Raw genomic sequence first — 26,500 nt, 5'->3', positions numbered from 1 at the left:
CTGGCATACTTAGTAACCACGCAAGGTGCATCAGTCTACAGTACATCAGTCGGTAAGGAAATTCATCCGATAGTTTAAAAACTTCTCCAATTTTGTTCTCAAGTACTAAGTCCATACACCCCTAGAAAACTTCAACAAACAAAAACTTCACGTGTGCATCCTCACCCGAAGGCAGTATAGTGCAATGCTGTGTCTCCATCATCATCTTTGACCTCGACTGAGCTGTTGGCCTGCAGCAGGGCTTTCACAACCTCCATGTGGCCTTGGTGAGCAGCAACCTGCAGTGCAGTCTTGCCCTGGTTCTTGATATCCACCTGCCAGGAACACAGACATCGCTGAAGATTCATCACTGGCAAAGATGGTCTGGACACTAACAGAGCTGAACACACACTGGCTGGAAATAATCTGTGCATGAACAGCAACCACATTCATCATACACGTGATAAGACCTAATCCCAATAAGCAGTGTTGTCATGGCAGATTGAAATCGCAGTCAGGATCACAAACACAAATAAAGTTCTCACTTTCTTTGTCTTTTTATGACATACATCATTAAATTGCATATTAAATATAATGTACTAGTATATTCTAGTTTCAATGTAAATTGGGTATTATTCTGGCAACTGTTTAGCATAACAAAGTGGGCTTATCTACAAAATAACTCACATAGCAGTTCAAATATGATAAAAAAAAAAATAAAAAAATAAAAAAGCTGCCACTTAGAGGATAACTGAAAAAGATCATGTCGTTAAAATAAGAAGAAAAGATTTATCAGATGTATATCAAAGATTCCAGGAACACCGAGGAACACAAGTCCTGCTGACTCCCAGAAAATCAATAGCACAAAAAGATAAGCTTCTCTCCAAAACACAGCCATATGGATTTCCTGATCAGTGATTCTGAATATATAAAAAAAAAAGCAAATTCTTAATAATTGCTATCTTGCTGTTTTGCTTTGAAGTTTTTCAATTCTGTCATTTTTACTTTTGCTTCAAAATTCACTTTGAATGAGAATAATTATGAATAATAAACAACTACTTTTTATTTATTTTAATTTGTATTAATTTGCATTGTTAGCTGGCAAACTGCTAAATAAGTACAGATGGCCAATGGACAGGAAAAGCACACAATACAGGATGTACTTTATTTGAACTAAACTAGAACTTTAATCTTTTTTACCCACACACTTTCCATGTGAAAGGAACCACACAAGATGCTTGATAGTGAATGGAAGAGACAAACTCTGATGCAAGACAATGATCTCTTTCTGTCATGATTTGGGTTTTTCCTGTGATTTGTTTTCGGGCTTCCTGTTTTATTTTGTAGTTTTTCCTGTTTAGTTCCCTTGGTTCTTGTTTAGCTTCATAGATTTCCTATTGATTTAGTTCACCTGGGTTCATTTAGTTAATTTGTTTCACCTGTGTCTCATTTTGTTCTGTGTATTTATATCCCTCAGTTTCATTCCTTGGTTGCTGGATCATTTTGTTACTTAGTTAGTTTGTTTGTTCTTAGTCTCCCGGGTTAAAATAAATTAGTCTTAAACCTGCATCCCTGTTCCCTCGTCTCTGCGTTTGGGTCCACTCCTTCACCATCTCCACTGCCTGCCGTGACACTTCCTTGATGATATCCTTTCTATAACAGGGCATTTTCAAAGCCCTTTCCTGATTCTATGCCTTTAAATCAAAACCACTGGTAATAGCTACAAATCAGGAGGAAAATTACAACCATATCAACATATAAAGAAGTGGAGTGATGGAATGGAGTTCAGCATTTTCCTTCATATATCATCTACCTGACACACCTCAGAAATGTCTATAAAAAAAGAAAAAATAAACTAAATACTTTGCTTCCCTCTATGAATTTCTCTGTAAAAGTGATTCTCCTAACTACATTCGACATTAGTTTGAGAGGAGTTACTTCAACCCAGGATGATCTGACTAATCTTTAGATCTATCTCAGCACTCACTGAAGCAATTGTTTTTAAATAGAGACTGTTGTCATGCCACAATGCCAGAAAACCCAATATCCACATTAGTTACTTACTAGTTATTACTTACTAACGATGGAAGGAAGAAAACTGATGTTAAGTTTGCTGGCGTGGTCTCAGATACTTTGCAGTGTTTGAGTTAACTCAACCAAATGTAAATGAAATTGATTTAAAGAAGAATTAAGGTCATCCTTATGACATATGTTTATCTTATATCTGTATAGTTGTTTGTTATGTGTTTAAATTAGAGCTGTCAAACTATAAAAAAAAAAGTTTAATATGATTAATCACAGGCTAACAGTGGATCAATCATGATCGATCACGTTTCAAAATTCAAACAACTAGCTCATAGTCAGCTGAAAGCAAGGTGTTAAACCTGAAATTGCAGGCCTCAACAAATGCTCTAACAGGTCATGACAATTTTTATTCACTGCTCTGTCTTTGCTTTTTTAAATCTCAAACTTCTCATCTAACAGGCAGACAGGTTTAATTCATCCTGCTTTGGTCACAACAATCAAACATTATGTAGATGCAATGATTTCTTATTCTTGTTTCATTGGGTGTGAACACACAACAATTCGGAGCTTTACTGCCACCAACTGGGAAGGATTTACCAGGTTAATTTTACCAGGTTAATTTTGAGACTTCTAGTTTAAATATAACAAACCAGCTACTAGATAGGAGACAAGCGGCTTCCTTTTCTGTTTGTGTAAATATTCTTAACAAGTGGTCTCCAAAAGCTGCAAAAAACCCTACTTCCTTAAAGTATATTTCATGCACTTCAATCACAGGTTACAAGAGGAATCAAACATATAAGAAATTGATTAATCTGATGGAAGCTGACTGCATTTTATGTTTTAATTTAGTATAATTGCAAGTTAATGATTTCATCACATTATGTTTTATTGCCTCAATTGAGTCAATAGGTCAAATTGGCCCCTGGAATCTCCAACTCGTGTCCTCGGTCCCCTGGTGGAAGGACATTTTGGAACAGACCGTGGACTGCAGTAAAAAGGAGGAGTGCTGCACTAACCTTGTCAGGATACTTCTGCACCAGCTCTCGTACTTTGTTAGCACTGCCGTGTGCAGCCTCTATGACCAGCCGGCAGGGATTGTCCTGCTCTGTAGACTGAGACAACAGCTTCTCCAACACTGAGATGACAGTACCTGAAAAGGGTTCACATAGAGGAAGAAGTGGGGGAAGATTGGGAAAGGGAGGAGAGAAAAAAGAAACAGAATTAACTTTTCAGGTTAGAGGGTAGCCATGAAAGCTTTGCTGCAGGACAAAATCTTTAGGTGCTTGATGAATTTGTCAAAGCTGAGGTTAACAACACCACACGAATGAGTCAAAATGTCCCCCCATGCAACAGAATCTGACCACACACACAAACACATCACTGTGTTGTCACCCTTCCATCCATTGAAGTGAACACAGAGTATGTCATGATTAAGACACTGCTGAGAACTTCTGACACAGTGATAAATGTCTGCGGAGCTGCCAAAGCCTCTCACTAGCAGCATGCTGGATTATGACATGCTAGAGAAACCTGTCCACACACTGATGGAAAAAAAAGAAAGGTCATTAATGCAGATGTGGCAGCCTGTATGAGAGAGCATGCTTAGCAAAGGACAAAGCTGGAATAAAGAGAGGAAAGGATGAGAAAATGCACGCAGGAGGTAAAGCTGGAGCTGCAGCATTAGAGATGAGCCCACTGGTCCCAGGAGAGGCCTTACTTCCAGATTCGTTGGGGTTTTCAGCTGTCATGAGGTTTGCATCCACCTCTGCAGGCTGGGCAGAGAGGCACGCAGGGTTGAACGTCCAAGTCTGGCCTCCAAACGCCACCCGCAAATCACCATCTGCATACACTTTTAACACCTTCCCAACCTGGCCAAGCACCTACAGAAAAAAAAAGAGTAGCTCAAGTTAAGATGGCATGAATAAGTAAGTTAAGAGTGACAATGGCAAACAAACAAACAGAAAGCATTCATGTGTTTAATCAAGCTTTTGTCCATCACTATTTGATGCAATCAGCGTTTGAGAGAATATCACTAAACTGGGTTGGCTTCTGATGTACACACAACATTTGTCAGAAGATAAGGCTTAATTTTATTAACTGGTTCAAATTGAGCATACAGGAGTCATGCTGTCTGTCCACTCTCCATGGCCGGCCTGCAACCTCTTCACGGTCTCCATCTCATCCAATACTCTCACTAGGTCACCAACTCCAAAAGTGTTCACCTTGAAATGAAGGTGGAAAATTTGAAATGAAATTGAGAAATTAAATTCAGCTTCAGTCATGTTGAATTTGTGAACAATGTAAGACCCTCTGGCAGAAACTCTTCTAATTCATTACCTTGGTGAGTGCCCCCGGATGGAAAGTCCAGCGGATGTTGTTGCTGTACTGGACTCGGACATCTCCTCGGTCGGTGATTCTATGAACAGTTCCGATCCGGCAAATGTACTGCAAACACAAAAAGGCTGTTTTATCCTGGGTCTCCCATTATCATAAATGTGACCTTAATGTTCCCTTCAGCAGCTGTGACTTTAAAGTTGATGCACTGCTTTCTTTCATTCTGATGAAACATCCATCTGAGCCACTTACATAAATAATCTGGAGGCCAAGTTCTAAAGTCATGCAATGTGATTGTTTCTGACAACACAAAGATTGCATGTGTGTACACAACAAACTCACTTAAGTCTACATGTCATTCAAATGCAGCAGTTGCAAATTGTAAAACTGCCTATCACTATAATCTTTAGTCTCACTCAATTCTCTCTGAGGGAAAGGTTTTAATTAGAGGTGTTGAATTTTGCCTTTTTTTCCAACCAATATTTAATATAACCATTTTGTCCAACTGTAAATTTTTGATACCGTTAACCAATACTGATATTTTTGGAGTGCGTTGTGCCAAACAAACAAAAATATCTGGAAAACTATACATGACATCTCTCGGACGTAGCTTAAGAGTTTGATATGTTAAATATGCACATATTGTGTAAAGATTGTGTCATTAGATAGGTTAAAAAAAACAAAAACTATATTGACCATTTCCGGTATTACGTTTTAATGTTGATATTAACTGATAATATCAGTAGACCGATTATCGGACGGCTCTAGTTTTAATACCTCGGCCATTTTTGGGTTCCATCCCCCATGTCCTTCCTGCATCTGCCGCAGAATGTCCACTTCCAGGAGACATTTGACTTTATCACCCTGCTGGAAGGAGTGGCCATCAGCGCTCTCCTGCCGCTGCAGCTCTGCATGCTCACCTGGACGGAAAGCCACCAACATCAACAAAAGTCAAACCAAATTTAGATGTTTTTTCCCCCCCAAACCTACACTAACAAGAGTTTGGATTTAAAGTTAACTTTGTAATTTCTACAGATTTATTGTAATATTACAAGAACTGTTATACTAAAATGCTCTCTTACCAAGCTTAGGTAGATGGTCTTTGTAATAGAAGCCCCCTTGACCATCTGACACATACTTGAGGTCTACTTTGCCTTTGTGGCCCATTCGGTAGACGTTGGTGGTGCCGTTAGACCAGGTGACACTAGCCACGCTGCGTCCAGACTCTGTGTCCCAGCCGCGAATATCCACTACTTTACCAACCTTACCCTCCCCACCTGCATGTACATGAATGCACAGAAACAAACGCACACAAAATATGCAAGAAACAACATTGCATGAGTTTATGGAAGAAAGCAGAAAAAACTGTAAAGGAAAACATACCCATAACAGGAAGTAATGTCATTATGTACTTAGAGGATTTATTCTGATGAACAGAAGACATTAAACAAATACAGTGACAGACATGGATGTAAGAGACAAACTTCCCTTCACTGTTTGATTTGAGTTGCCAAGTGTCAGTCATTCTCTTTCACTTTCTACTTTCGCTACTATATAAACCAAAAACAAACACAAAAACCCCTTCTTGATAAAAACATGACAAAGTGCAAAATTAGCTATAACAAGAAGCAAATGACATGATGGAGAAATCATTAACACAAATCCTGTCTGATTTTTGAAAATCTTGGTAATCCATTAAAACTCTTCCTCTGCCAACAAACAAATCCAACCAAACCAGTGGCCTGTATAGCTTCATGGCAGACTGGGGGATTCTGAGCATGCTCATAGTGTCCCAGATACATTTACCACATATACCATTTAAGTCTGATGAATGACTTAACCAAACCCCCGAGGGCAGTGACTTCAAGTACACCAAAAGGACATTTTGACTCATTCACTCCTGATAAGAAATATTGCTACACTCACAACAGTATACTCAGACATGCAAAAATAATAATATTAATAATTTTTCCATAAGAGGGACAATTATGGCCATTGATATATGCCACTGATGTGGAAATTTGTTTTCTATTTCGATATAATCTATTTCCAACATAAACCAAAGTAGGATGTTAGCATGTGAAAAAAAAACATTTTTCAAAACAATGAAGTCACAAAGTTTGTCACATAATATAGTACTATAAAAATACACTTAAGCCATAAACAAGCAGTTCACTGTGAAAAAAAATCTGTTTTAATAGTAACATCACAGAGTTTCAGTGATGGTTCTTTTCAGTGCCTCAAAAACAGGGATGGAAAAAGAAATGCAGTGAGCATATTGGTTACAAAACAACGGCTCAATAAAGACACTGACATAAACAGGCGAGAACATCTGTGGGACAGACTCCGATGACTCACTGGGAACATAAATGCACACAGACACAGACCAACACATTATTCAGGTTAATGAGTTGTGAGGTCAGGATGTTATTATGGGTGTCAGATGGCAAGACATTAAAGTTACATAATCAAAAAAAGAAGATGGCTTGATGAGTTGTTAGTGCAACGTTAGTTGTAGTATTCCTACACACACACACACACACACACACACACACAAACAAAACGCATTCACTACTCACCGTCTTGGTTGCCCCAGTCCCAGTCTGGTCCACGAACGACTTTAACCCCCTGAAATATTCCTTTGAGGATGATTCGTGGGAGGTTCTGCCTTGGTGTCAAACTCACTCTGTGATAAAACATATTGAAGACGCAGCTGAAAAAACTGCTCCATGGACCACTTATGTTGCTGTAGTCCTGAATATAAAACCCTAAACCCCTGTTAGTTTACACTGAGTGTGTGTAGAGAATGTTGAGTACCAAAAAACAGATACATACACTGCACAATCATTACTAACATGTGCATCCTATTGGGTGCATTTGCAGAAAATGACATACACACGGTAGTGATTCATGTACTAATGTGAGCTAAATGTAGTATTTTACAACCCAAATACAACATATACAGAGATCCAATGACATTTTAATCAAACTAATTGAACTACAATGAACAGTTAAACACAAAACAAATCACTCAGTTACCCCTGACATTCAACTCAGACATACCTTATTGTGAAGATTTGATCAGATCTAGGAGCAAAGGAGCTGCCTATTCCCATACTTGACTAGCTCAAGCCCTGGCTTCCATTTTAGCCAAACAGCTTTTTGATCAGCCTAAAAATCATTGAAAAGTCCAATGTGATGAAAGGAAGAAGAGTCTTGTGAGAGCTTTCTTTCCTATGGCCCCTCATAGAGACTCCAATACTGCAATATAGCTCCCTGGTGCGAAGGTTTTGCTTGGTTCCTCAAAGCTACAGCAGCACCATTGGCTTGTGAAGACAACTAACAGTAAATGGCAGTGTGGGACTGAGCTTGAACGGGTCTGTGCTGAGGACAGTGTGTGGCTGAGGAGAGCTTTGAACTTAATCCTAGACAACAGTGCTATCAGAAAACAAACCACCTTAGCATTAGTCAGTCACAGAGCATGCAAATGCTACGAAATAATGATGTGTTCTAACATACAAGTGGCTATTTTTATGCCTTCAAAAATTATATATCCAACATACCACATATCTACTGTGGTAAGGCAGTGCTGTTAGGTTTAACAGTTTTAATGTAGCGAATTTGTGCCAATAGTAGGCTAGTTGGCACAAGTAGATTACAAAGCTGGACCGACTAAAACACTAACCAGAGTACTCTTGTTTATGACAGTAAGATTCATTTATTTTAGAAAAAACTTAAGCCTACCACTTGAGCCAAAATATTATTTCAAGCTTAGAGAGAATATAAAGTGACACATGTCCCAGTTTTATGACAAGGAAACATGACCTCAGACTTGAATGTTTTCTTCTTATTGCAGGATCCTACAGAGGGATCAAGATTTCTAATCCTGCTCAGCCAAATGTCAGCTCTGTTCACAGACAGGATCAGGTCAAAAGACCTACACCTTCTGAAAGGATCAACAGTCAGTCAAGCCTTACTTTTAAAAATGTAGTGTAATATGTTAGATAATAATTCACAAAACAAGCAACATGTGCCAGAAAAATATTTAAATGATTATAACAGGTTTGTTCTTGTGATCAATACTTTTAGCTTACTTTGAAATGTCAACCTTCTTTGTGTTTACAGCATATAATGTGTTTGTGTAAATGCTGAAACCAAGAGGAAAACATCCACACTCTCATTTCACCTATAAAGAGTGTATAAATACATTTAAGAAGATTTTTTTTCAACTTGCTAACAAAAGAAAAATATCTCAGACAAGAAAAGTACAGAGCAATCCAAACTTGCCTATTACACCAAAATTGAGGTGTTAATTTGATTAAAGTATCCACACAACTTATGGGGGTAGGTTCAACGAATCTTAAACGTGACCAGCAGGTAAACAATGGAAGAAGTCAGGTGGGCGAAGAGTAGCTTGAAATGCAAGGAAAGGATTAGGTCCTTGCTTGACTGCCTGGAACTGTTCGCATGTTGTTTGTGTGAGGCAGAGCCGATTAACCAGCTGCATACCAATCACCTTCTTGTAAACATATGGCCAACACATATGCCGCCCTGAACACTGTCGCACTTGCACGCAGATGTTTTTATGTATGATTTAACACGTGAATATCAACTATATGTACAAGTCTGAAAATTACCTAGAATATGTTTTAGCAAAAGAAGTAAAAGTTGTATGCTGTAAATATTAACAGACACAAAATGAGTTTCAAATCTGGCTTTTTGATGATCATAAAATTATTTACTGTTGTAAACAGTACATAGTCCTCCACTTTCAGTTGTACATGATCCAGCAGCGGTTACCTAATAAAGGTCTTCTAGGAAGTTGAAAGTGCTAATCCACATATCTGAGAATGGTAGCATGCTAATCCAGATAAATCTGACGTAATTACAATGGAACACAAAGTATATCCGGCTCAGGTGTCACACCATGTTTGTGACCATGCAACTAGAGTGTCAGCAAGCTGCATTCTGTTTACAGTGTTTCCTATTTCCAAATCTCCTCGCAGGGCTCTAATGAAGTTTTTATAAACAAATCTACTAAGAGTTGCTTTTACAGTATCACGCACAAAAAAGGAGTTTTTCCTAACAGCATGATATCCAAACTTCTGTTTCCACACATAAATCATGACTGGCACACTGTTAAGTCACACACATTATGAAACTGGGCTAAATTTGACGATGCAGGCAAACATAAGCGGGTCCCATGACTGCAAGATAATAAATCAGTCTTTTGAAATACTGTCAAGGACATTTGGGTCAATATGGTCTGGAAATAAAGAAGCACTGTGAGCTAGGCCTCACATGTTTTAGACTACTCTATTGTATCCATTTAACAAGAAATGAAGTGACTTTAATGTGATGTCGTAGATGTACAGTCTGTGCCAGTGCTGGAAAACAACCACAGCTCCATTTTTTCTCAAATAACAAGAATAGCCCTTTAACAAAATCATTTAGAGAACTAGCTGAATGTTAAAAATGGATGATACTCTGCCAATATTATGAACAACAAAGAATATTTTATGTTCAATAAAATACATTTTTATTTATTTCTCCAGTTTTGGACATTATAGTGTATCAGCCAGTCAACATTGATGATGTGGAAGAGCTTCTGAAGGTTAAGCCATGCATTTTGGTCATAATGTCTGAACAGGAGTTTCTTTTCTAAGTAAAAATGAAAGTGCATTCATTTAGAATAGGAATTAAATAGAAAGCACTGCTTCAACTAAATTAGATGTAATTTTTTTTTTTAAGGTTACACGAATTTTATCCTAAATCTATGGGTTCTGCAGCATTTATTTAGGAAAAACTCTATTAAGATTGTACCACAGATTTTCAGTCTGCTAGAAATCTGGACTTTGACTGGACAAGCAACTTAATTCTCTTCTTTTTCAGCCATAGTTGGAATCATCTTTTTTGTTTGTTTTTTTTGTATGATTTCAGTCAAGCTTGTGAGTCAAGCAACCTTACAATTGGCTGAAGAAGATTTTGGTATGCAGAGAAGTTAATGTCCTAACAAATAAACTCAAGGATTCAAAGTCCTGTACCTGTGAAACAACCCCAAATCACCCATCCTTCACTGTGTAGGACATTTGGCGTCATGAGGTTGGCAATGTGCAATGTGACACCATGAATTAAGGTAAAACAATTCCACTTTGGAGTAAGCCATTAACAGGACACTGTTCCAAAAGTCTTGGTGTTTGTTCATATGCCATTTGCAAACCTAAACTCTCCTGCGAAGTTCTCCTTTAAAGAGGAAAATGCCCCCTGCAAAGAGCTTTCTCTTGGCAACCTGTCCAAACAAGCCATACTTATTCAATCTAATTGTTTTGTCATGAACATTAAAATTTATGAATGTAAACAAAGTGGCTGCTATCACAGTGCACTGTACAGCTGTCATAGTGAGCTCAGTTTTTTAATAATCTTTCTTACTATAAATGACAAAGCAAAGATTGTTTGGAAATGGCCAGATAAGCCAGATCTGTGCTGATGTCTTTCCTCCTCTAAACAGTGTTAACATCTACCTGTGAGAACTTCACACCAGCAAATTAATTTAACTTCTACTTTTGCTCACACTGACAATGATGATTTGTTAAGCAACCCCCAATGTTGCAGACCCTTTTAATTCCTATGGAGGCAGCAAGGCTGTACTTAGTTTTCTCACACTTATACTGCATTATGACTCAGTTTTAGTTCAATGACATAAAAAATGACAATTTAATACATCATGTGATTAATTTAAGATTCATTTCCATCATTTTAAGGCATGTGAAGCACCATTTTTGTTTTTATTTATACTCTGGTACATAAATCTGAGAAGGTAAAAGCGTGTACTTTGTAGTCATATTACTACATAGAGAAACTGATACTATTTTTTTTTTTTTTTTTTTTTTTTTTTTTTTTTACAAAAAAATTCTGGGGATGTGTTAAAAATATAAGCTTTTAGTAACTTAAAGAAATCCCTGGAATGTCACTGGGAACGGGCACGATTAACTTAATTACATAATATCATACTGAACTAAACTACTGTCAGGAACCATGTATAAAACACAGCACCACTACTGTAACAGCTATACAAGTCCAACAAACAACCATTTCCTACCAAGCAAACAAAAGATGCTTGGAGATTTCATTCTCATCTTGGCTGAATGATTAACTCAGGCTGAGTCACTGTCTTTTATGCTATTTATGGACATGAATATACTATCCCTGTTTTAGACCACATAAAAGCCATTTAGCTTATAACCTTACTTGATAAAAGCCCTTTGTGTTATCTGGGACATCAATCCATTCAGACATGCTGCAAACAAATAACTTGAAAGAGCTTTCCTCAAATATCATTCGAATGAATGAAAAACTAATTAAAGGGGAGTCTGGGTTTCTGACCAACCATACTTACCAACCTAATACTCAATGTCAGACATCCTACATTAGTCTTCAAATTCACAATCTTTAAAGCAAACAACATTTACTTACATTGGTATTTAAGTGATTTTTATCAATGGATGGATGGATGGATGGATGGATGGATGGATATCTTTGCTACCCCAGTTAACAATATTGAGAATATTTTCTAAATATCTAAACCAGATTCAATCACTATTAAAAGGGTAATGATTCATTCACCTATTTGCTGCAGTCATCAGACAGGAAAATAAATGGAACTGTGTTGGACCTGAACCAGGCTGAACTCTGCAGGAAATCTGGGTCATACATATCACCTCATTAAAATGAGAACAGGCCATCCAGCTGACATTCAGACAGCGCCTGAAGCAGTTTGGAGCTTTACTGTGAACTGATGCAGAAGAGTGGATTCTGAAGGGAGAACTCACTCCAGTAAATCTGGATACATAGGACACTTGGAATCGGCTCACTAAACATTTACCCACATCTAGGCCACATGTGGTTTGCCTGAAATGACTTAGGGACAGAACAATTTGATTATAAGGGCCACTGCAAAACAAATCTGTTTCTTGGGATAAATTATCCGTTGTGCAAATAATTCACATCTAAGAGTTATCTCTTATTTTTGCTGTTAAGATGTTCGTACATCTCTAACACCTTAGCTTTAATATCATCCAGTTTTAAAAGAATGGATTTAAGAATTTTATCTATCAACATTTGTTACACCATTTTTTTTTTTTTACTGTACTGTTTTACAAAAAGCATCCTTTACAAAACCAGTACAGTTCCAGTGGTGCCAAACAGGATTCAAAACATACCTGTACTGAACATGCTAACAAATAAGGTATGTAGAACACATACAGAGAACACTGAATATAGACTTAAATGACAGGATTTAGGTTAAAGATTATGTCATTATGATCTGAATGTCTTTAAAATAAACAAAAGGTGAAATTTAATTTAATCTCCACAGCTTTCAATATCTGTGAATTTTGTGTAATTTTCTGTTATTTTGCAAACTTGCTGATTAACTGAAAAAATAATCCTCAGATTAAACTATAAAGCAAGTAGCCTAACTGTGAACTGCAGCCAAAGTTGAAGGCTAGGCAGGAAAAGTGAAGTAAAAAGGAGAGAGTCAAATTAACCCACATCCTGTTCAGAAACTAAGCTTTAAGCCTAAAATAAACAGCTCTGTTTTTATGCCACTGTGGCAAAATGGCCTTTTGAAAACTATTCATTGTCATCATATTTAAAAACACCCGTGTTGGTTCACTAGCAAAGAAAAAAAAAAAAAAAAAAACCACAAAAAAGCTAACATGACTGTTAAATATTTTACTTCAAAAGGCGCATGTTGTTGTAGTTGTGAGGTTAATATGGTGAAAAAAAAAGATAAGCCACATTACAAAAGCTTTCACTGAAAACGGAGGTCAGCATTTCTAACATCTACCCAACTAATGAGCTAATTGTGGGAAACAATAATAATGAGGTCTTTCCTCCTGTGCTCTTTGGAGAAGACAACAACATAATTAGAATTAAAATTGGAATAAACTGTGCAGGGCTGCTGGCGGCGCAGTACTCACGGCTGGGAGTGTGCCGTTTCATAACGTTCAAAAGCATGGCTGAGGTCATGCTTGTTGTTCATGTAACACTGGGTGCACAGGTCGTAGTCGAAGCACACTTTGCACTTCCATCGCATTCCCATGATGCCATGCTTCTTGCAGCTGTCGCAGATGATATTGGAGTGACGCACCCCTGGAGGAAAGAAAGCAGTTAAGGAGATTTCTTTTTCATTCTGTTTTAATTAATGTTGAAAACGATCAGCTTTTCATTATAAATTGACATGACGTATACATTCCATAATGTGCTCTCATTTACCTCCCTAATAAAGTCACAGAAACAATCAAAGCATTTGTGATGTCATTCCTGATGTTACTTATAAGAGCGGCTCATGTCAAGGGATTGCAAAGAACTGAGGCAGAAACAGTATGACAAAAATACAGCCACCCCCTTGGCTCCTCATCTCTTCTCTTCTTTCGCTCCATTAACTGAAGGGCAAGCTTCTCAGGCAGAAAAATGTCGCCTTAAATGGAGCAAAATGCTATTGACTACTGCATTAATGTGTGTGTCATTCAAGACCAAAAAGGAACTAGATGGTTGATGATTAGTGATGATCGTAACTGTATTGTACGTACAAAAATGGACTTGGCAAAGGATTTGTGAATGAATGATGACCAAAAAAAAACTGCAACTATTACAGTTAATGGAGATGTGAATGAAGAATCTTTTAACATTTTTTCCTGCATGTTTAAAAAGAAAGAAAAAAGGTTTTTTTTCACCCCTCTAGGTACCTAAATAGTTTTTGATAGGTCCTAATTGTGGTACTGTAATGGGATCCACAACTCCTCAGAAACTAATCCCACCAACCAGGCACAATCAGTTCACCCAAAAGACAAAAAGACTAACTACATAAAGAGAACATTATGCAAGACCTCAGTGTTGACCAGTGGTCTGCGAGGGGAGATGTGATCTGCCATAAGTATTTCTACCTTTTGATTTCATCCCATTTTCCTTTTTTTATCACCTGTCAGGTTTGCCATAAATATATTAGTTGATGGAGCATAATAATCAAAACAATTTGATGTTACTACAGTGGACAGGATAAGGTAAAAAAAACATATTTTCTTTTTAACCACAAGAACTAGAAGCACTCAGAGAGCACAAATCTTCACCATCGTAACATTTTTGGTCAATGATTTGAGGCATTATATGTGAGTTAGAAGCTCAGAAGAATGTATCCATATCACCTCATAGTATGATGGTGATCTGGATCACCCCCAAAATCTAATCATTTGTTCTTTATGTCATTTTTTAGATTTCCTGAAAAGTTTATCCAAATCCGTTGCTAGCATACAGATAGACCAGGGGTGTCCAAAGTCGGTCCTCGAGGGCCGCTGTCCTGCAGGTTTCCCATGTATTCCTGTTCCAACACATCTAGCTTCCACTAAATGGATCAAAGAGCCAATGACGTGCACAACTGATTAAGCTCTACTACTAATTAATTTGAATCACGTGTGTCTGAGCAGGGATACATAGAAAACCTGCAGGATTCTGGCCCTCGAGGACCGGAGCTGGACACCTCTGAGATAGACAAACATCACAGATCTTCATCTGCCTGTTATTCCATTTACAAAAAGTTACTGAATTTCACTAAATTTCTTAAGCTAAACGAAATATTGAAAAACTACTAAGTTGTAGGATGACTGATTTTCAGTGCTTACCAATTTGAGCATTGTCATAAAGCAGCAGGTCATAGGCACCCTGGTAGCCAGTACGGTAGTTGGTTCGTGTGCCGCTGTCCCACTGTACTACCACAGTCTTGTCTGGAGTGGTAGTGCTGCCCTGGCGCCCGATCTCCACCACAGTCCCCACGTGCCCCTCACCGTCATCTTGGTTTCCCCATTTCCAGTCTACGCCACGCACCACACGCATGCCCACCTCCATGCTGCCTCTGTTGTGGCCTGGCCTACAGGCTGAGGGCAAAGGCCGGGGCCTGGCAGCACTGTCTCTTCCGCCGCTGCTGCGCCTCCGGAGCTTCTGGGTTGCAGAGCCGGATCGCGCGGATGGTATTGCGGGCAAAGATGGCACCAGGGTTGTTTCTGGGAACAGATCAGGGGGGACTGGAAGTAAAAGAGGATAAAAGTTAAATGAGGCCTGGAGAAAAATCCCAGTAGTGACACCAGAACAAAGCAAGAAGAATTAAAATCAACTAATAGAATTAGAAGAAGAAAAAAATCATTCAAACGCACTCGCTTAAATTTTAGTCAACAAAAAGTTGACAAAAATTTTTTTTTTTTTTTTTTTGAGCCACTCCACTATCTTCAAACAAGTAAAAAGCACAACCTGTATTTTTTCCAACCTGCGTGCATCTGACAGAGGCTACTAAGGGAATCACTGAGCAACAAGCCATATGTTTCATTAATTTCGGAGCAGTTTTTCTCTTCGCTGGTGGATCATTCACTGGAGCCCTTGCTGTGTGTCATGGCACACTTCAGGAGAGAGCAGCTGGACTCAACCGCTATGCCCTGCTGCGCTAATCAAGCCCTGACCTGATGCACACATGCTCACACACACTTGTACTTAACAGGATCCTCTGGCATCATTGGCCCCATTCATGCTCCAACCACAAAACTAAACTACAGCAACTACTGAGTGCAAGGAGTTAACCTTTAGGCAAACAAACTGGCTGTTTTTATGTGACTTAAGCTCATCTGATATTTCTCACAATCACTTACCACATTGAGCACAAAACAGCAACAAAATACCTTCTCTTGATTTGTCAATTTGTGGTCCAGTGATTTAACTGTATGCTGATAAGTGTTGGACACAAGAACTAATACTGAAATGAAGCAGCATTACCAGTATGTGGATGTGGAAGTTAAGTCATTTTGCTTACAAGCATGAACATCTAATTATACTCATTCATCACATGTGACACATCCAAAAGGTTCTTTCATACGACACAGTATTTCACAACAGTCATGGTTTGTCAGCATGCTGTGTCAGTGTGGAAAACAGTATGCATGTTAATGTGAAGCACAGGGTAACATTACTCCAATAAGACTGCACGTAACCAAACTAGGGCTGTCATTCCAGGGCCTGCAGATAACCATCTGCCTGCCTTTGAGCATCTTTATTAAAACATACAATAAAAAAGAATAAATAAATAAATTTAAAAAAAAAGAAGAAAGTTTGCTGATATTGAACATATGGCATAAGGCAAAACAAACAATGCACAGCGCCTTGGGAAAAAACAGGAGGACATATCCGTATTGTGCCCACTGCCAACAGTAAAGTGAAGAGCTACAGTAAAAAGGAAGAACATCCACTTCTTCAAAAGGCTATCATGCACAAGAAATTCTAAAAAAAAAAAACTTTTGACAAATATGCTGACTTCTGCTTTCCAGCAATATTTAAGCCAACAGCTCAGCAATTAATGAGTGTCCAAAGGGCTGCATTAGAACTGAGAACAGTATATCAGGAAACCTCTTCAACTTATGCAATACTGCTAACCACCACACGACCACAGGAGCAACCTGAACAGGACCAACTTGTTCTTAAGAACCATCCTATAAGATACGTAAAAAAATGCTTGGTTTAGATTAGAGGTGTCAAACTCCAGTCCTCGAGGGCCAGTATCCTGCAGGTTTTTGTTGTCTCCATGCTCCAACACACCTGACCAACATTCATGAATAGGTTGACAAGAAGCTGCTGGATCCATTTGATTTGAATCAGCTGTGTTGGTAGAGGGAAACCACAAAAACCTGCAGGATATCGCCTCTCGAGGACTGGAGTTTGACACCCCTGGTTTAGATCCTAACAATTCAAAGGAGAAATAAAAATAAACCTGACTTACTTCCATCCTCAAATCTTCATCACAGTCATATTTTCAACAGGCCTAACCTAACAGTCAAATTGTTTGGCCTATAACATTATAAAGAGAAGACAAACATATGCCTGAAGGCAGCAGAGATGGGGAACAAAGCAGGGGAAAGCAGGCATATGCTGCATTTATGTCTAAAATGACATTTTAGTCACTTTTATGCACTAAAGTAATAAAATAGTCACCAAATATTACAGCTTGCTCACAAAGCTGTAGCTTTACGAAGCTCCTAGCATTTTCTATCTGGAAAGATGCAGGTAAAGGGACAGCTGAGTCACTCCTAAATCGGTTATAAATTTATCCACAAGTTTCCATATTTGAGTTATATGTGATCATTTTAATTAACAGTTTTTAAGTATTTTAATGTATAGCAGTAAAGTATGGTACAGCAGAGTAAAACCTTTTATGGTGACTTGTTGCCCTTCCTGGGTTGCCCCCCACACTCTCTTTTCAAAGCTTTTGATAATTTCTAATTTCATACATTTCTCATACCACATGCTAACCTCACCATGTTGTACCTTGCAAAAGATTTCATTTTTTAATGGTTGTGGTGGATAACATCAAGTAACTACTGCATGACAGTGGTCAGGTTGCTGAAAAAAGGTTTGGTTAGCAAGATTGGGACTAGTGGAAAAACTAAATCCCTCTGCATAAAAATACTAGAAGTGTATTTCTCTTTTTGATGTTGGGCAATTTTTAGGGTGATTATTTTAAACACTGCACATAAGCCAGAAGACATGAAAAAATATGCAATGAGCTCTTCAAACCCACATATGACCACCCCCTCCAACTCCACCCACCATGTAGCCCGCTCAATGCATTTTCCGGCAGTGCAAACACTGATATCTTATCAGCATTAAATAAACCAGTACTAGCAAGTAGACACCACATGGGAGATTTAGTGGAAGACTTTATCTCTACATCTAAGCCTGTTCCCACATTACCATTTAGTAATGGGAGAGAAGATGTTTCTACTTCTACAAAATCTTGCACAACCAGGAACTGTTGCAAAATAACACTGAGTCTTTAATTTACATCCCTGCAATGGGAGCAACTTACTAGTTGAACTTAGTTACAGCAAAAAATACAAGACCCATGTTATAAAACCAGAATATGCTCAAGTATATTGCTGTTCTATCACATGCTACTACTGTATGACGATTTGCAAACCTTTAGGTGACTAGAGTTCTCACTTTGACAACAGCCATTAAAATTTCAAAAAAGAGGCCTGGATTTTTTTCCAATTCACCTCTAAAAAGGGTTTGCTTTTGATATATTTCTTTATAGAGTGACATACATAATAAATAAATTAGATAAGATTAAATAACATTTAAGTAATGTGTGAAACATAAAAAGCAGATGAGTTTTCGGACTTTAACATAAATGTAAATAGTTCAGTGACAGAGAGAGTGGGCTGTAATGTCAAAGGCACTGTCTTTCCAGGTTTTTTCTATTGTATTTAATGATCAAGCTAGTGAGGCAAAGCAGTTTCATTTAAGGAAGCATTCACATCAGGATCGTCTACAAGACTTGGTCCGATTGAGGACTTGGCTCAGTTGTAAGAGGGTGTATCCAAACGGACCAAGATGGCGTTCACGTTGCACTTTGGTCCAACAAGCCAAACCTTCACAATAATATATCCCCATTCTCATCAAAAATGGTACTGCACTAGTATTTAGCAAAAGAGAGGACAAAACCACATGAAGAAAACTTCACTTTCCTCCACTTGCTAGCGAAACATGGAGCATGAAACTATCGCTGTTTGGGTTTTTTTATTCTGTCTTATGCAAGTATGCTGCAGAAATACACTGGAACAATGAGCGCAGTATGAACAACATACTAGGCAGAGGATTCTTAATGGCATCGCTATGTATTTACCCACAATGCAATGCTACATCAAATGCAGGAATTTACTTTTTTTTGTAGTCCGCTTCCTGTATTTGGTTCGCTTGAAACGGGCCAAGACCTGAGTTTGTAGGCAGACCGAGTCTGCTTCTTTGATCCAAATCAGAATTCACATTTCCCCAAACAATGCTGACTTTCCGAGCAAACAGACTAGGATTCGAATCAAAAAGGCTGATGTGAATGTACCCTATAGCTTTTACTTTTTGAAACCTGCATGATAAAACAACAGGCAACCATATAGTGGTACAAATTTTTTTATCTTTAAAACATTAACATTTTTTCTAACTTACAGCTGGAAATAATGTGAGTATAAAGACAAATTACCAATTATAGGTCACAGTCTCTCATAACATTTCGACACTGCAAGGTAAGAGCTATTTACACTCAGCAAGAGCAGCTGCAGCCTGACCTCTGTTGTTCCAGAGGTTGGCTCTTCAGTCTACATTCCTTTGACATTTTTCTCCGTGTGTTCATGTCTGTGTGTGAGATGACCAGGCCACCTGTGTTGCTGAAATGTCGGTGCCAAACTGCAACCGAAGGCTAAGACAGGCAGGATTATAGCTCTCTGCCTGCAATAACAGATGGGTTGGCTTCCGTCATACACACTGCTGAGGGCCGGTCTGTGGGGGCAACTTCAGCCTCCTTCAATTTCTTTTTTGTCACAGGAAAAATTCACAGTTTTACTTAAAAAATGCTCAGAGGTTTTAATTTGAGATTATATTTGAAAGCTTGTTTTAAATGGCAAATTCCTGAAACACATACATCTTTATTAAAACCACAGCATCAATGCAGTGGGCTAATTTGTGGGACATCTGTGGGATTGTACCATTGGAGTATTTGTGCTGTAGAGAAATATGTTTTTACGATATAAATCTGGTCAACACTTCCTCAAAAATGTTACTCACTGCAAAATGTAGGGTCAACCTCGTAAATTAGACAATGCCAATAAAGCGTTGCTATAGGGTTTTAATCCAACCAGCTCAACTAGGCCAAAATCTCCAAGAAAGCAAACGAGCAAAATGGTCAGTGCTTCTACAACATTCAGCAACATTTTTGCTGAATGTTGCTGATTGTGTTATTGTACCCATTTTTATGTACAGCACTTTGTGATTTTTATCTGTGAAAAGCGCTTTATAAATAAACTTTACTTACTTACTTACTTACTTCTAAGAAGATAGGACTAAAAACAACCTGCAATTATGAAAATGGTTAATAACTATTATGTGGTGATTATGATACAAAAAAATTCTGTTTTCAAGTTTAATAACGATGACGTTTTAATTAGTTTAAAGTGGAACTATTATGTGCATTTCAGGCTAATTCATTTTTATTTCTGAGACCAGAAGGGCTTGGATTGATCGAGCTATTGTCTCAAATCGCTTTATTTACCTCAGACCGACCCTCTCCGTAGGCTGTCAGATCAGCATGCGGGCAAAATGAGTGGATTGAGACTCTTCCGCATTAAGCCCCGCCTCCCGCCACCGCCACATCGGGAGCGCGCACCGCACCTGCTTTCGCCGTCATTATAACATCTCATAAACAGAAGGATTAGGCTAATATGAACTCAATAAAAAAACAAAATACAATGTCAACACATAGCATACAGCCCCACATGTTGGAACCTGAATCAGACCCTGGAAACGAAGTGGAGAACAGCAACCCACAGCAACGAATGCAGCAGGATGTCTCTCTTTGGTAAACTCACCAGCCATCGTTCGAAATAACTTTACCCGACGTTTTCCACCCACCTGATGTATTTGAACATGCCCTTGTTAACCAGTAGAAGGTAACCAATCACCGAACCTTATCCCCCGGGACGTCACAAGGATTTCGAAGTAGAAAAAACTCTCTAAAACGACGTGTTTTTCGTCGCCATGGAAACCGAACGGAGAGCGTGCTGGAGCTCAAACTCAAACTCAAACATGCATTTAGGTGATAAAAAACAGTACCGTTCACATGTCTGATGAGGATTCAACACTGTAACACTGTAGAAAGCTCAGAAAACTTGAAATGCCATAATAGCACCCCTCTAAGGAAAGCAGGCCCATGACATGACAAAACATTTACAAAGAATAATGGATAAGCAAATATAAATTATTTGAAATGCATTACCCAATATGGAAAAAAAAAAGTTCTGCCTCATGATGATGATCAATAAGCAGCTTCTGCATCAAAAATATTATTAAGGACAAACCCAGTACCATGTGAAAAATGCTACTTTGTGAAGCAGCAAAGACTTGGCTGGATGCCCTCTGACACATGGTCTAATTGGCTTTCATCCTTATTTCTATTCCTACTTTGAATCATGGAAGGTTTTTTGTTTTACGTTTTCTATAAAACCCCCATAAATCAATGTAAATACTTAGCAAACATATTTGCATAACTTATATAAGAGTCTTATCAGAAAAGTCTGCTGACACTAACTCATGTCAAACACATTTGGGAAGACTTTTGGGAAAAATCAATAAGGAGTTAGAGTAAATAACATGTACAAAATTTCTTCAGCATGTGGTGTTCACCTGACAGAAAAACTCTCTGTTCTTAATTTCTATCTCCTTTGAGTTTCAATCCAATTAGTGATGACAATGACATGTACTGTTTACAATAATAAGACATCAAAGAGAAATGACGTGTGAAATGACGAAAATAAGTGCAATCCTCACTTGTAAACTCACAGCTATGAAACCGTTTAATTGTTCACTAAACGGACACATTGGAAAATCAGTAATGTCTTTCTCATCCATACGCAAAATTTCTGCAACAAAAAAAATCTAAGACTAAGCTCAGAATTATTCATATCAGCAAACATAAGCCCAAAAGCCTCTCAAGCACACACTCACAAATTCTTTCCTGCAAACACAGTACTGTATATTTGATGGGATTATCATATTGAATTATCTTGGATTATAACACTCACTTCCCATGATCTTCAGTCCACTGTTGAACATCCCGACTGCTGTTTTCCAGTTTACCGTCACAGCACAAGCTTAGCACTGCTATTATCCAAAGCTGACCAGAGGGACCATCTGAAATCACCAGCGCTATGAAGTAGTCATCCCACTAACAGGGGGAATAAACCCTTTCTGGCACAATCCTGGTGTTTGATTAGCTGTGAACTTTGATCTTTGTTTTGGGACATAATGTTTTCCTTTTTTTTTTCCTGGTAAGTTTTTTTTGTCTGACAGATGTTACTCAAGGACTGTGCAAACTTAATGCTTTATCTGGGGTGAAAAAAGAAAAAAATGGTGGCTGAGCAAGGCAAACAATGGAAAAGAGCTTATTCTACAGAAGGACTTTGTTTCAGGTTAATACATTACTCAAAATAACAATGAGCATTGTCATGCAAGTGTGAGGAAGATTTGATCATTTCTTGTGTTAAATCTTAGTATCTTGTCAATCAAGCCTGTTTAACCAAAATCTATGTCCAAACAACTCCATCTAACTTCACACTATTGCTTAGCCTTAGGTAAAAGTTCATTTAAAAAGTCAATAAGATGTCACATGTTGTTTGTGCATTAAACCTCAAATCAACAGAAGCTTTACCTGAAACTATCAAGTCTGATCCAGTCTGTATCTCTTTTATTCAGTGTTTAAAAGGTTAACGTTACTTTGCACAGAATCTTAGAAAGCTTACCATTTTTCCTCATGATATCTTTAAAACAGTATGACTAAATAACCTAAAAAAAAAAAAAAATCTAGTCTGCAGGCCAGGACAAAGATTTTTGTCTGTTTGATTATCAACCTGTCTGTAACACAAATAGTGACCCAAAAGTCTGACCTGATTTTTTTATAAATGAAAAACTAAACAAATGAATCTAGTTCCAGGTAAATACATTACCCAGAAAATGCAGGTAACTTTTCAAAATTAGCATGAAAATAAGTGGGAATTGCAGACATTTCAAATTAAGTCTGTGTATGTCTATGTTTTAAATTAGGCATTTGTGACACCTATTGTTTCCCACATCTTCAAAACAGATCAAATGTTGGGGTTTTTTGCTCTACTGTTATGCTGCATACTGAAATCTATTTAATTGGAAGGGTTTAACATTAAGCAGTAAATCTTAAATTCATTAAATCATTCATCAATATCTCCTAAACGTGATCAGCTTACATATTAACAATTACAGGCAATTACTTCAAGTAGAATAATCTATTATGTGACTTTAAAGTATTAAAAATATCTTTGACAGATATATTTCCCTAAATTTAGCTGCCACTGGCTGAAGTACAAAGTTCATTTTGGACTGATTAAATGAATTGTTGCATGTGTCACATGGGTGGGTTTTTAAAATCAGTTTTACCTAAAAATAACAACTATTTATAGGAATAACTGTTTCTACTGCTCTTGCACTGTTCCATCATGAAAAATGTAAATTATGCATTATCTAGACCAAGTAAATTATTTCATGATAGTTCGCTCTTCCAATAAAGTCAAACATTTTCTTAAATTGCCGTTAAAGACACAGCAATTGGGGTGCCAGTGATCAAGAATGCAGACATTAAAAATGCAAACTATAAGCTCAACTTTGACACAATAACTACATTAATGCAGTGACTGTAGGTAGAGATTAGTTAAAGGATCTCTTGCCTATTTGATCATCAGAGGTCTGTTAGACAAACACTGACAGCAGCAGCCGAGGTAAACAGATATCTGCTTACTTAGCATATCCTCTAGCTTTACTACAGACTGCACTGACATGTGGCACATTTGTAGCAGCATGGCCAGAGACTCATGCCAAATGCATGTTTGTTGCCTTTGCACTTCCTACCGATCTTGGAAGAAAACACTGAAATCAGAATATGTGACAACTGGATAAGATCCAAACAGCCATATTTCCTTATAGCGCATCAACTCTGAAATTCAATTTTGTTTTATTCTTAAAGATTCAAAATGAGATTGACCTTAATTGCTCTATTGACAAAGAACAGAATCATTATGTATATCAAAACCATGCCAGCTTTAATCCAATAGATATGACTGAAAACTGCATCAATTCATGGGTAAAAAAAAAAAAAGGGTTGTTAAGCTGGTTTACCTGTTGGTAAAGTGATGTGCAGCAGGGTGAACAGAGAGGAGGAGAACAACAAGAGAAGCAACTAGCTCCAACCTCCTGCTACATTTGCACCAGATGAAGAAAAAAGCAGGTGTCCAAGTAGCTGCAACGAAGATTTAAAAAAAAAAAAAAAAAAAAAAAAAAAAGATGACAGATTTAAGAAAATGTAAAAAAAAAAAAAAAAAAGCCTCTTCAGGGTTAAAGCCTGGTGAAGCTCTCCCTAAATGAACCGGCCGAGGAGGAAGAGTAGGGCAGCCAGGCCGGCATTCCAAGGATATGATATGCAGTAGCAAGTGGTCTTACAGAAACAGCATCCTGCTACACAGACAAACAGATTGATGGTAGAGGATCAGAGCTGAAGGAGGAAGAAGGGAAAGAGCCTTACTGCTGGAGGATGCAGCCGGCATTTAGTCCTTTGTGCGTTGTGTCAGCAAGGATTACCACGGTGAAGGAGGAGGAGAGGAGAGGGAGGAGGATGGCCGGGGAGAGTGGCTGCCCACTAGCGCTGCATTCAGCTTGACGTTCCCTTGCTTTCGCATAAAAACTGGCCAGTGGGCTTCGCTCTGTACAGTCTTCTTCTGATGCTATATTCCATCACGGGTGCATGCGCGCATCAGCAACACGCGTGTAAAGCAGACACACCGTCTTCACAGACCAATATGTATAAACACATGCGCGTCAAACTCTGCATAAGGATGTACAGCCCTCTTCCTTTCATAGCCCGTAGGGACACCATTCGCTCCATGCCAATGAGCAGACAAGCAAAGGACAGAGGGGGAGGGGCATGCATTTGGGTAGCAGGGTCTGGATGTTTTTGGATGGTGGGGCGGGGGGGGGGGGGCGGGGGGGGGGGGGGGGGGGGGCTCATGGGGAAAAAAAGGGGTGGGGTTGGAAATGATTTTGATGAATGGACACCTGCCATCGAGTTCATTTTCTGCTGTAAACTGGTTTGTGCCTTCAGGCCCATGCACAAAACACAGAGGAAGGAGATGGTGTGCTTCCCGATGCTTTCCTAGACTTGAATTGTTCTCTTGTGGTGTGAGTGACTACAATATGTTTTTAAAAACAAGCGTTCTACAGATGCTTGCCTAAACATTTACAGCTGATCCTGGTTAAGACATGAATAGATACTTAGGAAATAGTTGAGACACAAGCTTATAAGGAAGTTGATGACACCACTCTTCTTTCGACTAAACAATGCCACTGCTGTCCATGTCACATACATGTTGGACTTAAACATATGAAAAGAGGCATTCATTTGCACAACGCCTCAAACACAAACACTGATCAGACATCAGTCGTCAGAAGTTAAATGAAAGGTGTTGGTTTTAAGCCTGGAAATAACATCAAAAATAAATAAATAAATATGGAATATATCTAATGGTATCATTAAATCTGCATTCAGAACCTTATAAGATTATAAAAAAGGAGCAGGACACATGTCGCACTGCACAATCCACACACAGCATTTATGCTTTTTTAGCAAGAAGTGACATTTACATGTTTCTATATTCCAGGTCTTTTGAGCCTTTTAAACTTAAGATCTTTTTCATGATACACAGATAACGATGAACATCATGATAAATGAATGGTCAAAATGTTTTAAGTCCAAAATGTCCTATGCCAAATCTTCTAATTACTTTCAGTTTTATTAATTCTTTAGTTTTGGTTGAGTTTTTGGTTTGGAATTGGTTGAGGACCACTGAACCAAAGGATGACACCCCAATGTAGGAGACGTATGTGTGCTACTCTGCCCAGACTGAGGAGAATAGTGTCAGATGCAATGCAACCTGCAGTGCGGTTATGTATTTTGTCAGAAATCCAGCGATCCAAATCCAAAAACACAGGTTCATACCTCAGACTTGAGTGTCCAGCTTGACATTTTAATATTCTGCCAGTCTGACAGCAACAAATCCCCTCCCCCTTTAAAGATTAGATTATACTTTCTAAAGTTCTCTGGGATTGATGTGAACATGACTATTTCAGGCAAGCTGTTACTAAACTAGCAACAAAATAGTGATTTCATGCAATATTTTCCAAAATCTTTTATTAAATTAAATGATAACTTCTATGTCTCAAGACCACCAGTTATATCTGAGGAGACCAGAATTAGTTGAAGTTTCATCAATGTAATGAAAATTGTTGGCAAACCACACAAATACTTCAAATGACAGAAACTTTTGTTCCCAACTAGGTGTGTCTGAGGCCATTTCCTACTCTGTCCATTTGTAGCACCTACATAGGACAGCTGCAGCCAGGCTTCGTCACTACCCACCAGAAAAAGACAGCTGTACGGGGTTAGGTCTGGTGTCATAATGTAATAATAGTTGCATATGTTCATCTAAAAGCAGTAAAAGTAGAC

The 26,500-nt window shown here is 38.3% G+C and overlaps 1 protein-coding gene across 2 annotated transcripts in view; it reads right to left on the bottom strand.

Annotated features, from left to right (window-relative positions):
- mib2 (MIB E3 ubiquitin protein ligase 2) overlaps positions 1–26,500 on the bottom strand; it is a 42,230-nt gene that overhangs the window by 14,495 nt on the left and 1,235 nt on the right. Inside the window, exons 2-11 of one of the 2 annotated variants that reach the window (XM_079239195.1) lie at positions 15,018–15,416; positions 13,320–13,491; positions 6,918–7,024; positions 5,421–5,615; positions 5,116–5,258; positions 4,342–4,449; positions 4,122–4,226; positions 3,722–3,884; positions 3,021–3,154; positions 166–314 (exon numbers count right to left, since the gene is read on the bottom strand). In XM_079239195.1, coding sequence (XP_079095321.1) covers positions 166–314; positions 3,021–3,154; positions 3,722–3,884; positions 4,122–4,226; positions 4,342–4,449; positions 5,116–5,258; positions 5,421–5,615; positions 6,918–7,024; positions 13,320–13,491; positions 15,018–15,240 — 1,499 coding nt within the window. In that variant the 5' untranslated portion in view covers positions 15,241–15,416. Of the gene's footprint in view, positions 1–165; positions 315–3,020; positions 3,155–3,721; positions 3,885–4,121; positions 4,227–4,341; positions 4,450–5,115; positions 5,259–5,420; positions 5,616–6,917; positions 7,025–7,401; positions 7,504–13,319; positions 13,492–15,017; positions 15,417–26,500 lie in introns of those variants that run through there. The other variant, XM_079239196.1, reaches the window with a different exon arrangement.

This window comes from Telmatherina bonti (assembly GCF_933228915.1).
Source record: "Telmatherina bonti genome assembly, chromosome: 4".
Taxonomy (NCBI): Eukaryota; Metazoa; Chordata; class Actinopteri; order Atheriniformes; family Telmatherinidae; genus Telmatherina; species Telmatherina bonti.
The sequence above is the reverse complement of the archived record's forward strand: the minus strand, read 5'-3'. Positions and strand labels throughout refer to the sequence as shown.